This window comes from Fringilla coelebs (assembly GCF_963513975.1).
Source record: "Fringilla coelebs genome assembly, chromosome: 5".
NCBI classification, from domain to species: Eukaryota; Metazoa; Chordata; class Aves; order Passeriformes; family Fringillidae; genus Fringilla; species Fringilla coelebs.
The window spans coordinates 59,805,485-59,819,023 of NC_140033.1; the positions used below are offsets into that span (position 1 = coordinate 59,805,485).

At 39.4% G+C, this 13,539-nt stretch overlaps 1 protein-coding gene across 1 annotated transcript in view; it reads left to right on the forward strand.

Annotated features, from left to right (window-relative positions):
* AGK (acylglycerol kinase) overlaps positions 1-13,539 on the forward strand; it is a 36,985-nt gene that overhangs the window by 7,417 nt on the left and 16,029 nt on the right. Inside the window, exons 2-8 of the mRNA XM_084205425.1 lie at positions 534-573; positions 5,009-5,088; positions 6,316-6,391; positions 7,690-7,782; positions 8,701-8,733; positions 10,680-10,774; positions 12,750-12,819. Coding sequence (XP_084061551.1) covers positions 534-573; positions 5,009-5,088; positions 6,316-6,391; positions 7,690-7,782; positions 8,701-8,733; positions 10,680-10,774; positions 12,750-12,819 — 487 coding nt within the window. The remainder of the gene's footprint in view (positions 1-533; positions 574-5,008; positions 5,089-6,315; positions 6,392-7,689; positions 7,783-8,700; positions 8,734-10,679; positions 10,775-12,749; positions 12,820-13,539) is intronic.

The window sequence follows — 13,539 nt, forward strand, 5'->3', positions numbered from 1 at the left end:
TGCTTTGGGCCATGCTCAGACCTGGGTGAGTGGGAGGTGCTGCATTAAAGTGTGTTTGGCTTGCAAACTGATGGAAAGGGGAGTTCACAATTGCAATGCACAAAGACTTAAGTCCTCTCTAGAACCCTTCTACACTGCCAGAATGGTAAGTACCTTTAGTGTAAACACCAGGCAGCAAGAACATTGGAAAAAAACACACCTGAGCTCTGGACTACAGTTATGTAGCAATTTAACAAATAAATCACACTTACACAGTGAGCCAGAGCTTACATAATCTCAACACACTTGGCATCCTGGTCCTTGTTTTTTGCTTTTGTTTTTGTAGAAAGAATGCTTATGTGCACATGCAGAAAAAAAATATGCATTTGTGCATCAGTGGGGGTGTTTTATTCTTAAATTTTTTTGGGTTTTTTTCTGTTCCAGTGTTGTCAAATTGTGTGTAAAAAGGGTATGTACCTACATTTTAAAAATTAGCAAATTGTTTTAAATTTACACAACATAATGTCCCCTCTCTTTTCTGTCTTACCTGATAGTGATAACCTGCTACGAAGAGCTGCATGCCAAGAAGCCCAGGTAATACTGTTTAAAGTAATAAAATTAGATTAAGATCTACCTCTTATCTTGGTTGTGCAGGGCTCCTGAGCTGTTCCCAGTGGGCCTTTCCTACGTGACGAGCCTTCTGATGATGCCATCATCTGTGTTCTTTCCCTGGATGCCCAGGGGTGGACGTGGGTGCTGCCCCTTGTGTGTCCTGGCTGCTGCTGCAGGAGAGGGCAGTGTTATCCTTGGGGTGATCTTAATTGCTGCTGGAGCTACCAGACCTCCTTTGCTGCATGTGTAATTGCTCTGTGCCTGTAAACTTCTGGCAGGGAGATGATTTGTTGATAAGAGTGAAATCCCAGCCCCACCAGGAGGGTTGTATGCTGGGCAGAAGCAGCACAAACCACTTTGTGTCTGTGCTCAGCTGCAGAGACCCTGCCCTTGTCTGTTTGACCCTGAGTGACTTTATCAGGGATGCCAGCTGTGATGACTGACTGACCCAGCTCTTTTGGGACCCATCTCCTGGGAACTCAATGGGCACAGCCTGGTTGTTGATCAGTGACAAGAAGGCCACTGTTCATGGGGGAGAGTTACTCTCTCAGGGTACTGACTGTTGTATTTCTTAGTTTGTGACCTGCATGAGCAAACAGCAGTCAACAAATTCCCATACTGCAATATTCCCACAAAGAAATGTTGTCCTTAATAAGCAGCCTTTTGGAGGTGTAAGTGCTGCTTCCCATGGATGACATCACTTCTGTAGGATTTTAAGTTTTTACCTCCCACAAATAAAGTTTATTCTAAACTTGCTCTTTGTGACAAATCTTTGACGTTTTGCAGGTTGTAACACCGCTCCCATCATTGCTATGTTGTGGGACCTGAGCAGAATGGTGAAAATTATTTTTCTCAGTAAAGAAGTGTTGTGCACCTGAATTATCCCAATTTTAGCCTGTCTGCTGTTGAAAGATTTTCACAGCAACTTGTCTTTTGCAGTGGATCTTCATGCCAGAATAGATGTAAGGGAACTCACTACTCATGAAAAAGCAAGGGAGATCTTTCCCTGAAAATACTGCTTTCTTAAACCATATTTGTAATTTCAGAGTCTTTATGTTTTCACTATTCATTTTTACTACATAATAACAAAGTGATAGAAGTTTTTTAATATCACAAAAAATAGCCATTAATACCTCAGTATTTGAAGCATGCTGACCAAATTAAACCAATTTTTTAAAAGGAGCTGATGAAGTGGTTTGTGTGTATTGTCAGAAAGGTCTGAGTGCTAAGGAAAAGACAGGTACCAGCAGATAGTTCAGTTGTGGAAATCCTGAATTTCCCATTTCTTAAATCCACTTAAGTGACAGGTTCTATTCCATTATGGCTTATTCTTACAAATGAAAATACAAAAGCACTGTCAGTAGAGCTTCCTGCAATTTCAGTGGTTAAAGCCTGAGAAAATGTCCTGCAGAAGACTCCTGCATTAGACAGAAATGAACCAGAAAGCCTAGTAATCAATTCTTGCTGTAATTTCCATTCTCACTGACATGCCATTGGCAAATAGTGCTTGAAAACACACAGTGGTGCTGCATTAAGGCATTAAGTGTCTGGTATCTTCAGAATAACAACAATCTAAAATTGTTTGAAAAATGCTACTTGCTTTTATCGTGCTGTATATAAGTATCAGAAAAAAATAGAGACAAACTCACCAAAGAGAAAGTTTAGTTTGAATGAGGTGTTGTGGGGGGATAGAATGTAAGAAAATAAAGATAGTGCAGGAGGTAGTCTCACACTGAGGAGTTGCAGCTGTACTAATCACCAAAGATTAGGAACAGGCCTGCCCTTAACAGGGCACAGCTGTGTCCAATAAGAAGATTAGTGGTACAAAAGAGTGAGATAGCTGGTTAGGGAGAGAGTTGGAGTTTGTTGGTTGTGCTGTGAAGAAGGAGTCAGTGATATGAAGAGCAGCTCATGAGACGTCACTGAGAAGGTATGGGAACTTTGTAATATGATGACAACAAAGTGTGTGTGAAGTTCGTACCATTTTTACATTGGATTTTTAGGTTTTTAAGCCTGGTACATTATCAAATTGATAAGGGAGCTGCCTTCCTGAGAGTGACTCCATGACAGCAGTATTTCATGCAAAAGTTCTGCCATGTGTGTCTGAATTTAAATACCAGTTTATGATGACAGCCTTGGTGTGGCAAATGATTATAGAAAGATTCTATAATGAAGAACCCATTTATCATATTTTTAACATTTTACACCTTTGGGATAAATCAGTGTCAGCTGACTCAGTCTTCCTTGGCAGATCAGTCTTGCTGTTGCTGAACTCTGGGCACGTATAAAGAGATGCGGTTTAGCTGGCGAGCAATTCACTCAAGGATAGTTTTGTGTAAAAGAATGTAGTTTCTTTGTTGGTATTCATAAAGCACTATAAAAGCTTTGTATGAAGGAATTTTCAAAGTTGTAGAATAGGGGTTGTCATTTTAGCAGTCCAGCGGATTTCTAATACCTAGAAGTGTGCATATTACCAGAAAGTGAAAAAGGCACTGACTTACCTAAATTATACCTTGATATATATATATATATATATATATATATATATATGTATGTATGTATATTTAGTAACCATTTTTATGGTATGACTATGAGTTGTCTTTACTTATGTTCTGCTCTGAAAGACTTCTAGCATATTGCATTATTATTTTTTAATTTCCTGTCTTACAAATCCGTATTTGCTTTAGAAATGCCCCTCTATGTAACATAAATGTCTAAGTATATTACATAACGAAGCAATTATGTCATTACTAATAAAATCTTTATGAGCCTTGTTGGGTTGTTTAGAGCCTTGCTAGATTGTTTGGAGCATGCAAATACATTATTTTGTGCCCCCTAAGCAAATAATTAGTTGTTTCCAACAGCTGTAACATGCTAGAGGGCCCCTATTCCCCAATTTCCACCCAACAAGTGCAATATAATAAGTTGGTCTGTTTTCCAGCTGATCTTTGAGTAAAGCTTAAGAGCTATTGATTTGTTTCACTTTCTTTGAAGATTTCTTTACTCTCAGCATCTTCTCTCGTGCTTTTTCTTTCCTGAAGAAGAAATTTGGATGTTTTAAGCAGCACAGCCAGCCTGTACCCATCTTTAAATTGAGGTTTCTGGTAGGGGGATAGGTTATAAGAAAATAAAGATAGTGTAGAAAGTAATCTTACCCCTAAGGATTTGCAGCTGGGCCAGTTATCAAAGATTAGGAACAGGCCTGACTTTAACAGGCCATAGCTGTAACTAATGAGAAGAAGAGTGCTATAAAAGTGTGAGTTGGGGGGTCCAGAAGGGAACTGGAGTCAGTTGGTTACTTTGTGAAGGAGGAGTCAGTGCTCTGAGGAGCTGCCCACCACAAACACCAAGAAGGTGTGAAATTTTTGCGATAGGAGACAACAGTATGGAACCCCTGCAATAAGATACCAACAGTTTCCTGAGCAAAGTTTGCAAGTGGAATTAATAATAAGTTTAAATAGCTAACAGCTACTAAAATGTCCTGGTTTTGTGTACAATATCACCTCCTTCAATATAAAAATTACTTCTAGGGGGTTAACTTCCAAGGGAAAGGGGGAAAAAAGCCAGGAACAGTTGGCTGAGCTGTGTTCAGCACAGTAGGCTTTGGTTCCTACTGTTTGTGGGGCTTCTGGATGGTATTGCTGACTACCTTGTGTTCAAATCCAGTTTGATTTGGTGTGTTAGTGAGGATGCCTTTAAGTGACCTTCTAGAAGCTTATGGAGCAGGATGTAACATGTGGAACTTTTGCATTTCCTTGCCTGTGTTGAACAGCTTTGGAAATCAGTCCAAAGTGCAAGAGTCTTTGTGGAGAAACTCTCAAAGAATTTAAAATTGAGGTACCTCTTCAAAATTGGATTAAAAGTTGAAGAGGAATTTAATGATATTTAGGGAGAGAGAGATCAGTTTAAAAACGTGTAAGAAACAGTGGACTTGCTTATAGGTCAAGGCAGATTCTCTTGTAATTATCTTTCCTTCCTGTCTTCAAAAACTGAAGCATAGAAAATACTAAAATGAGTAGAAGAGATAGAGGAATTAAAGTTCAGAAGTTGGAAAGAATGCAGAAAGAAGGTGGCAGGCAGGTGTAAGAGAATTGCATAAGGAAAGAAAATCCAGTAACCTTGGAGTCAAGGAGAGCTCCCTGGATTTCTGCCCATTGCAGAAAACCAGAGGTTGACAAAAACGAAATGGTGATAGAATTGTAAAAATGAGCTAAAGAGTACTTACGCCAGTGATGTGAGCTGCTGCTAAGAGTGTGGGTCTTTGAATAAGAGACCTGTCCAGTGGCTGAAGATGGAAGTCATTTGAATGTCATGAGGCTTGAAAGCCCATTGACATTTGTAGAGATGCATTATTTTGAACTGTTTTAGCAGTGTGTTTAAAAGATAAACTGAGCCCTGCTCTTTTTCTCTTACTTAGGTTTTTGGCAACCAGCCGATGCCTGCCACTATGCCGTTGAAGAAAGCAACAGTCTTCCTCAACCCAGCAGCTTGCAAAGGGTAAAATTCCCCCTTCCTAGCACTCTCATTTGAGGCACTCATGCTGCATTTTTGCTCTGCTATCCACTGTAAAAGCCAGCCAGATTTTTGAGCTCATTTTTGCCTCCCTCTGATGCCAAGCTGGTGCTGTGTAACTATGCCAAACTTTATTTCACCAAAAATATTGGGATGAGAAATACAATTAGTTACTAGAGGTGGAAGAATTTATTTATAAACACACACATATATATATGCTTCATTTTTTTTTTCTTTAATCCTGTGTTTTGGCCTTTGTCATTCCCTTGTCTGTAGCATTCATTTGTATTCCTTCCAAACTTTTGTGTGTGATATATTTCCATCCTGAAAAACTATAGAAGTAAGAGATGACCTTGATTGCTTCAAGACTTGAAGTTGGCAAGAAATGATCTTACTTCTGTGGGAACCTGCCCTTGAAAGGGATGTGCCCACAAACTGAGAAGCTAAATATGGGCTTGGAGCAAGACTCCTGGAAGAGGTCGGCTGCTATTTTTACGTTCTCATTAGCAGAAAAATCATAATCTTGGATATGATGTGTGTCTGTTTCTGCTGATCAAATAAGCTTTGGAATAGTTGCATTTTGTGGAGGGGCAGAGAGTTGTTACTACCATTATGAGGGGAATATTATAGCTGACATGCTTTTGTGAGTCTGGAAAATGCATAGTATTAATCAATCTCATGTTTCTACTTGTAAACAATTTACAGTTAGAGATATAATTGTTATACAATGACAGGCATAAAATTATCAGTCTTACAACAAAAAAAAGGTCAGTATTCTGCTTCTAACATTATTTAATAATATGTAGTAATAAATAATCAGGATTTTAAAAATACTTCTTAAAGCCTACGTGGGCCTTCTTTGTGGTCCTAAAGGCTAGTGCTTTGTACGTCATTCATTTTCTAATAAATTTCTTTCTGGAGATCTTAATTTGTTTTAATGGATTTTTAAAATTATTTTTGGCTAAAGTTAGCATCTTGTGCACTTAATAAAACTGCAACAAAACCCTGACATCTGAGGTATGAGACTAGAAATGTAATGCATTTGAACCACGTGAAATCTCATCTTTCCTCACTGTCAGGTTGAGTGACTGATTGTGGGGATTGAATGCTTGGTTTTAAGTAGATTTCTTCTTGATATTTATTTGTTTCTTTCCTTTTAAATTTTTTTTAGAGACAGGCACCATTAAACAGTTTTTACTCTGTTATTTCTAGCAAAGCTGGGAACCTTTTTGAAAAGAATGCTGCACCAATCTTGCACTTATCTGGCTTGGATGTAACTGTGGTTAAGGTAAGAACTGATAGATCCTGCTACTGTAGAAATATTGACTCTCTTCTTTCTCTACATGAGGAATTGAAATTCAAACCTGTATGCATTTGAAATTCTCAGTTGCCCTGTAGACATCTTACAGGAAGAAATAAATACTGAGATATTAGGCCAGTACCTAATCTTTTTCATTCGCAGTTGGTTCTCAAACAACGTAGTGAGATTTTAATTTTCAGCTAAAGCAGTACATATGTTTGTTTGTCTGTCTAAAGCAGCCCTTCTAAAATTCATGTTTGAGAAAAAGCCTCTCTAAATATTTGAGTGCTGGCTAGTGGTGCGTGCCCATTGCTGTTGAATTTGTCATTTCTTCCAGAACTTGAAGAATTGAAAAGTGAGGAATTTTGACATGCAGTTGAACCGTTCAGATTAATTAAAAATAACCTTTTATCTTTACACTGAAATTATTTCTGTGCCTTTCCAAATAATTCAACATTTCCCACCATGAAAGCAGAACACTGAGCTCTAAATGGTGTGAATTAACAAACAGGTTTCCTTTGGAAAGAGAAGAACAATGAAACATTGAAGGGATTCTGCTCTTTCTGCAGTTTTTTTGAAGCTGTGATATGTGGATTGCCTAATAGTCAGTGTGTCATAACAGCAGAATACTCTGATATGCATCTTTCTATCTTGGAATCTTTTCCATGAGGTTTACTATTAAAATGCTGTTTTTATTAATCCCTTTCTCTGGTCATTAAAATACCTAGTCCCACCCTAAGAGAAGAAATAATTTTCCAAGACTTAAAACGGATGCTTGGTAGTGTTAGACCTGACAAGTTGGCAAAACAGGACTGGGCCAGGAAGTGAGGCTGAGATGATTCTGTAAAAGACATGAATTTTGTAGAAAACAGTTTTAATGGTTTAAAAAGTCAGTACTCTTTACTGCTAAATCCATTGTCAGTGGCTGTCAGGCAGTGGTCTTCTGTGTAGTTGATGCTGTGTTTCAGGAGATGCACCTGAGCACTTTGGCTGTAAAAGATAGTGGGAGTTTTTGTGCAAGTGATTGGCTCCTGGATTGGGTTCAATGTAGTATTACCTGGAAATAAGATGGTTGCTGTGGTATTCTAGATCTATTGAGTAAGATTTGGTCTGATATTTCATTTAATCTGTGTGTGTGTGTGTTTACTTGATTATTCTATTCTATTCTCTATTATGCCTGTATAAAAATAACTATTAACCAGATGGATAGATAATTTCTTTTCTATGAAATAGGTATACTAAAAATAGTCGTTTGAGTGCTCATGTTTGGATCTCTGTTTCTTCAGACTGATTATGAGGGACAAGCAAAAAAGCTTCTGGAACTGATGGAAAACACGGATCTGATCATTATTGCAGGAGGAGATGGCACAGTCCAAGAGGTACTGCAGGAGCCTCGTTTGTTGAGAATCATGGTTGGACTGAGGGCAAGAAGATTGAGTCTGTGTAACATAGCAGCATCATAACAACTGTTCCTAGAAATCTGTCCAGTTTAGAATCTTTTTAGTAAATGTTCCAATGTTCTGGGCACAGAACACTCTGCTTGTTGGTATTAGTCTTAAGAGATGATGGAAATGGGGGACAAAAGAGTGTGTGACATAGCTGTCTTCCAGAACTTTATTCTAGAATGAGCAAACTCTTTGGAGGGATGTGGTTCTAACTTTTTCTTTCAGTGTGATGTAGTTGTGGTGGTTTGATTTTTCAGAGTTCCTTCCTTTCTATAAACTCCCCAAGAAGAATGCAAATTTTGCTAAGTGGGAATCAGATAATTTAAAAATTACATGGGAATGATAACAAAGCATGGAACATATTTAATAAATGCTTATTGTCAAGATGATTAATGACAGGAGCAGAACTGGGGGATACTCTCTTTTTCAAGACTGTATTTTATTCAAGCAGTTCCTGATTTCTAACTACTGATTTCATAAGACAATGGCTAAATGAATACAATGACCTTAAGAGAAAGAGATCAGAACACATCTGTAGGTCATTCTGGCCTTTTGTTAATTGTACTGACCAGAGCTGGTTTTACATTATGCAGAACATTGTTCAGTGTTAAAACGTTTACACTGGCATTGGTTGTGGGAGCAGCATGTACTCAGACACACTCATAAACCTGCTGTTTCCAACCTGTTTGCAGGCTGAACATTCCTCCTTTCCCATGTAAACACCTGTAGCACCTTCCAAAAAAGAGTAGCTGCTCCTTAAATCTTATCAAAGATTAAATGTGGTTAAGAATTTCATAGGTTCTTACTGTAACTGAAAAATAAAATTCTTAGAGCATTTCCCATGTTTTTCAGGTTGTAACTGGACTTCTCCGCAGAGCAGATGAGGTGAGAAGGTGTAATTTTAAAAATTGTATTTATTTCTTGGAGTGTGTTATGCATCCACTGTGATCTCTTGGCCTCAGCTGCCTCCAGCAAATACTCTGCTTACTGCTCTGGAGCCAGCTTTCTCTGCAGAAATCCAGCTGGGCTACTGTCCTGCAATGCTGCCTGCTGTTCTTTGTTCCCTTTCTGAGGGAGTGCAGTGACTCCCAAGCCATGGCTTTGGGAAGTTTCCAGCATCAGAGTAGGGATTGTGGAGAAGCCAAATGCTCAATTTTCAAAGACCCATGGACCAGCTGTGCATGCCACTTTGTTTGGCAGAAGCATTGGGCAAAAGTACATGTTTTTCTTGTATTTCTACAGGCTTGAAACTGAATTCAGTTATGGTCACACTCCTACTGCTTTGGGATTGCTTTGCTGTTTTTTCAAGCAGTGCATACCTACCTATGCAGATGGCTGTACTAAGCAAATTTTAACCTCTCAAGGTGGATCTCTCTGAATGGAAATGAGAGAGATTTTTCTTTTTCAAGTGGGAGGACAATGTTATTGAAGAAAGGAGGGAATCATTGTTCCCAAAACCTTCTGGCAGTAGCTGGCTAAAATTCAATTAAATAATCCAGACAAGATTATGATGATACCTTTGGCAGCTAGAGTTGTATCTGTTTAGACTTTTGCTTTGTCTGAATGTGACAAGGGGGACTCTGCAACCAAGTCAATATTTTTAAAGGAGGGCTAGTTACATCAATTCTGGTGCACCATTGCTTTAAATCTAATATTATTATAGTTGGATCCTGAGACTTTTATAATCTGACAATAGTGGAAGCAAACTTTAAGAGGCTTTACTGGCTACTTTCTCTTTATTTTTTGGCTTCTTATCTTGATGTAGCTTGGATCTTTTTGCAGTAGTGTAGGGAATTCTGCATCCAGCACAATTATGGGTGAAATACTGTGTTGTAGTATTGCCACTGTGTCACTTCAAGTCTTTGGCCAAGGAATTCTTGTCCTTCGTGTCACTCAGTTCTAGGAGTAGAGATCTGCACTTGAGCTCGCGCTCTCTGTGCCCTGCTTCCCTTTTCCCTTGGGGGTGCCACGCCACTGTTGCCTGGATAAGAGCCTATGCAAGGTATTCCTGAAGCCCTGTTCCTAGCAGCCAGGGGAGCAGACCTTGATTGCAGGAGCTGCAAACAGCCTCTCATGTGCACACTGCAAAGCAGTGCTGAGGGAAATGAGAGCAGGGTGTTTGAGAGTGTTAGCACCTGCAGGTGACACGGACACAGCAGGGGAGAGAGCTTGGGTGTGCAGTGAGAGGGAAATTCCTGGCTGGCTGTGGACTGGCTGTGTCCTGGTGCTGCTGGCAGCATTCCCCAGGACAGGCATGGTGCACTGGGGTATGGGGTAGTTTACACTGCTTTGCTGACATGCTTCAAAAAGCAAGGTTTGAGATGAGGTACAGGGTAATAACCTGCTCCTTCAACATGCCCTTTTGCTGAACAGCTGTACAGAAAAATAATATGGTCAGTGACTTCCAAAAATTAGGCCTTCTGCTGCTTCATGATTTGGATGGCAGAGGAATCAATTAATTTCCTTAAGTGAGAAAATCTCTTTGCTATGCAAGGTTACTCTGTCAGAGGGGGATTTCTGCAATGGTAAATGGGATTCAGAGCCTGTGATGCCATCATCAGTATTAAGAAAGATGGCAGATAGCTGACAGAATCCATGCATTAATTGGGATGTGTCTGCCAAAATGCATGTAACAATGCTCTTAATGATTACAGAGAGCTCCTTTGTACCCAGTTGGCAGTGGTGGCTTCACAGATTTGGGTGCCATGTTCTGAGTCATTGTGTGAGGAAGTGCCTGGTGTTCAGTGCCAAAGGGGTGATGCCAGACACAGCTGTGATCTCCACACGGGAAGCTTCATGCAAATGTTAATTTACTCTCCTTATGTGTCCAGGCTGCCTTCAGTAAGATTCCTATAGGATTCATACCCCTTGGAAAAACTTGCACTTTGAGCCACACACTGTACCCTGAGAGCACGAATCAAGTCCAGTAAGTATGACGTGTTTCTGAAACATAGCTGGTTGTTTTCAAGAAGCAGTGCTTCTTGGTAGCTTGATGTTTTTCTTTTTCTTCTGTATTACATAGAAATTGGCAGTCTCTGGGCAGAGCCTGATGATTCTCTGGACTTACCTGAGTTAATGACTTCCAAAAACTGACTAAAAATTAAAAGAAGGAAATGTATGTATTATTAGAAATCATTTGCTGTGGCTAATTTCTCTGTGATCGTGTGATGCTCAGAGTTTAAAAAGAAAAAGGGATTAAAAGGATCAGCCTCTTAGGAATAGCTGAAAGGGTATGACAAGGATGTAGCAAGGATATAAAATAAGCCAAAAATAAGTCCTCTTTCTGACCCTTCTCCACTCTAAGAATTCTAGAAACTGGTCCACATATAGCCTGGTTAGGACCTGCAAAGTAAGGCATACAACAATATGGGAAAGGTTGGGTCCCATTACAGACTTTTGCAGGGCAGGAGTGACTTTTCCCTGTGGTGGGACTGATGCTGGCAGTAATCCAACAACCCAATTCTTCAGCATCCTTGATATGATCCAGTCTGGTGGTATCTGTTGTCTGCGGTTCATTTTGCTGCAGGATTGTTTTCTCCACTTATAAAGAGAAAAGGGAGTCAGTCTTTCTTTTCCCCACACTTCATTTCTTTTCAATTTTTCCCTTCCTCTCCTCTCATAATAATAAATATATTTCTTCTTGATCCTGAAATCTTTTCACTCTCACTCTCCCAGTAACTCATTAATATTGTTCTTTTTGTGAAGCCGTTGCTGGTATTTATCATATGTAAAAGCCATGAGTCAACTGGCCTAACATCCTTCCTTAAAACTTCTGGAGTGCTTTGAAGCTCAGAAAGGTGGACAAGGCTGTAATCAGCAGCTAAGATTAAAATAATAATTTATGTTTGGGTTCTAAAGAAACTGTTTGAGATGGATGATCTTCTTGTGCCAAGGTGATGAACTGTGCAGGTAGGACTGCAGCACACTGGAGAAGATTAAGGTAATTTGGTCAATAGGCTGCTTAACAACCTGCACCAGTGGCAGAACCTGAGTTAAGAAGTGCAGAAGTGATATTTTTTGAAGAAATATTTGGGCTTTGGTTCCTTCAGCACTTTCTTAGGAGTGTAGGAACTGTAAAGGTCTTAGAGAAAGATAAGAGCTGGGAGAGAAGATGGGCTGTGGGAAGAACAGCTTCCTTATCTGTCTCAGTATTGTAATCCTGATGAAACCAAGGGCAGTTTCTCCCACTGATTCACATGAATATTGGGGTGGGTCTGAAAACTGTATTTTTTCCTTGTCCAGCTGGGACACTGGAAATGCATGCAGTATGGAAATTAAATATTACCCAACTTTGAAAACAAAGAAGGGGTTTCAATCAAGTATATACTTCAAGGTTTGAACATAGACTATTTAGTGGACTTAGACATTTGGTTACAAAACCTTTACAGCTTGAAAGGACAGAGTGCCTTGGCTACTGCCCACAACTTAATGGAGACCTAAACAATATGGGCACTGCTGATAGGTAGATTTACTAAGTTGAGACCAGTCATGCTGTCCCACTCTCTCCCAGGCTGTAATACTTGCTACCACTAAAATAAAACCGTGATTTGGGTCCTTAGTGTATTAAGTACCTGAAACAGGAGGTAACGCAGTTGGCCTCTGACCTCCCAGGTTAGCTCAAAAAGGAGGAATATCTCAAAAGCTTAGGCTGATAATTTCCTTTCGCTGTTTTCTGTATTTTGCTGTTTGTTAGGTTTTGTCATGTGTTGCAACCACCTTTTTTGCTTTCTGATTTCAGTTAAGTGCAGCACGTTTCCCTGGGGTTTTTACTTTTGCTGAAAAAAAGCCCTACCTGGACTCATAGTAGAATTTGCTGGGGAAAAAAAAAGTAATTTTAAAGTTTACTCATTTCCTTTATTCCTGTTTGTTTTCCTTTGCTTTTTTTCCGGTTTGTTTTGCAGACATATTACTAATGCTACATTGGCCATTTTGAAAGGAGAGACAGTTCCTCTTGATGTCTTACAGATCAAGGTGAAAGCATCTGCTTACTTGGAAGCCAACATGTCTAAAATTTTCCCATTCTGATGTTTCTATGTTTACATGGACTGGTTTTCCTCTGTGTCTTGCTGTTATCAATTTTGGTTTATGATATCTGCAGTTCTGCTGGCAGTCATTTCTCCACCATGTGCTATGGCATCAGACAATATAAACAGAAGAAAACACTAGAATGCCTCAACATTGCCTTTGTTTGAGACTCAGAGAATATTGATGAATACAAAACTTATTACAGTCATATTTCTGTAGCAATGGTGAGAGATAGCAGGAGCTGTCTGCTGATTTGATGCATTCATGTGGATTGTGAAGTTAATAGCTTTCTTTGACAAATGGAAAAATACAAAATTGGAAAACCTTTGACTATGCCTGATATGGTTTCTGAATATTATTTTTCTGTTCAGTTGTAGAATGGACATTTCTGCAGCAAGAGTGTTGTGTCACTGTGCAGAGCTCCTTGCTTTTGGCTAACAGTCAAATCCACAAAATGAAATGGCCATTGCTGGGTGTGCAGTCAAACTCGGGCTACCTGTTCAAAACTTCATCTCTTATATTCCTCCCTGGAGCAGTGGAATGTACAGTGCTTAAATTCTGCTAAGCTTTATTGCTGTTAGGTCTTTGTCATACTTCTGTTAAATTTCTTTGTAGAAATTTAGCAGAAGTTTTTACGTAGCAATGCTGTTTTTCCAACTTTGGAGA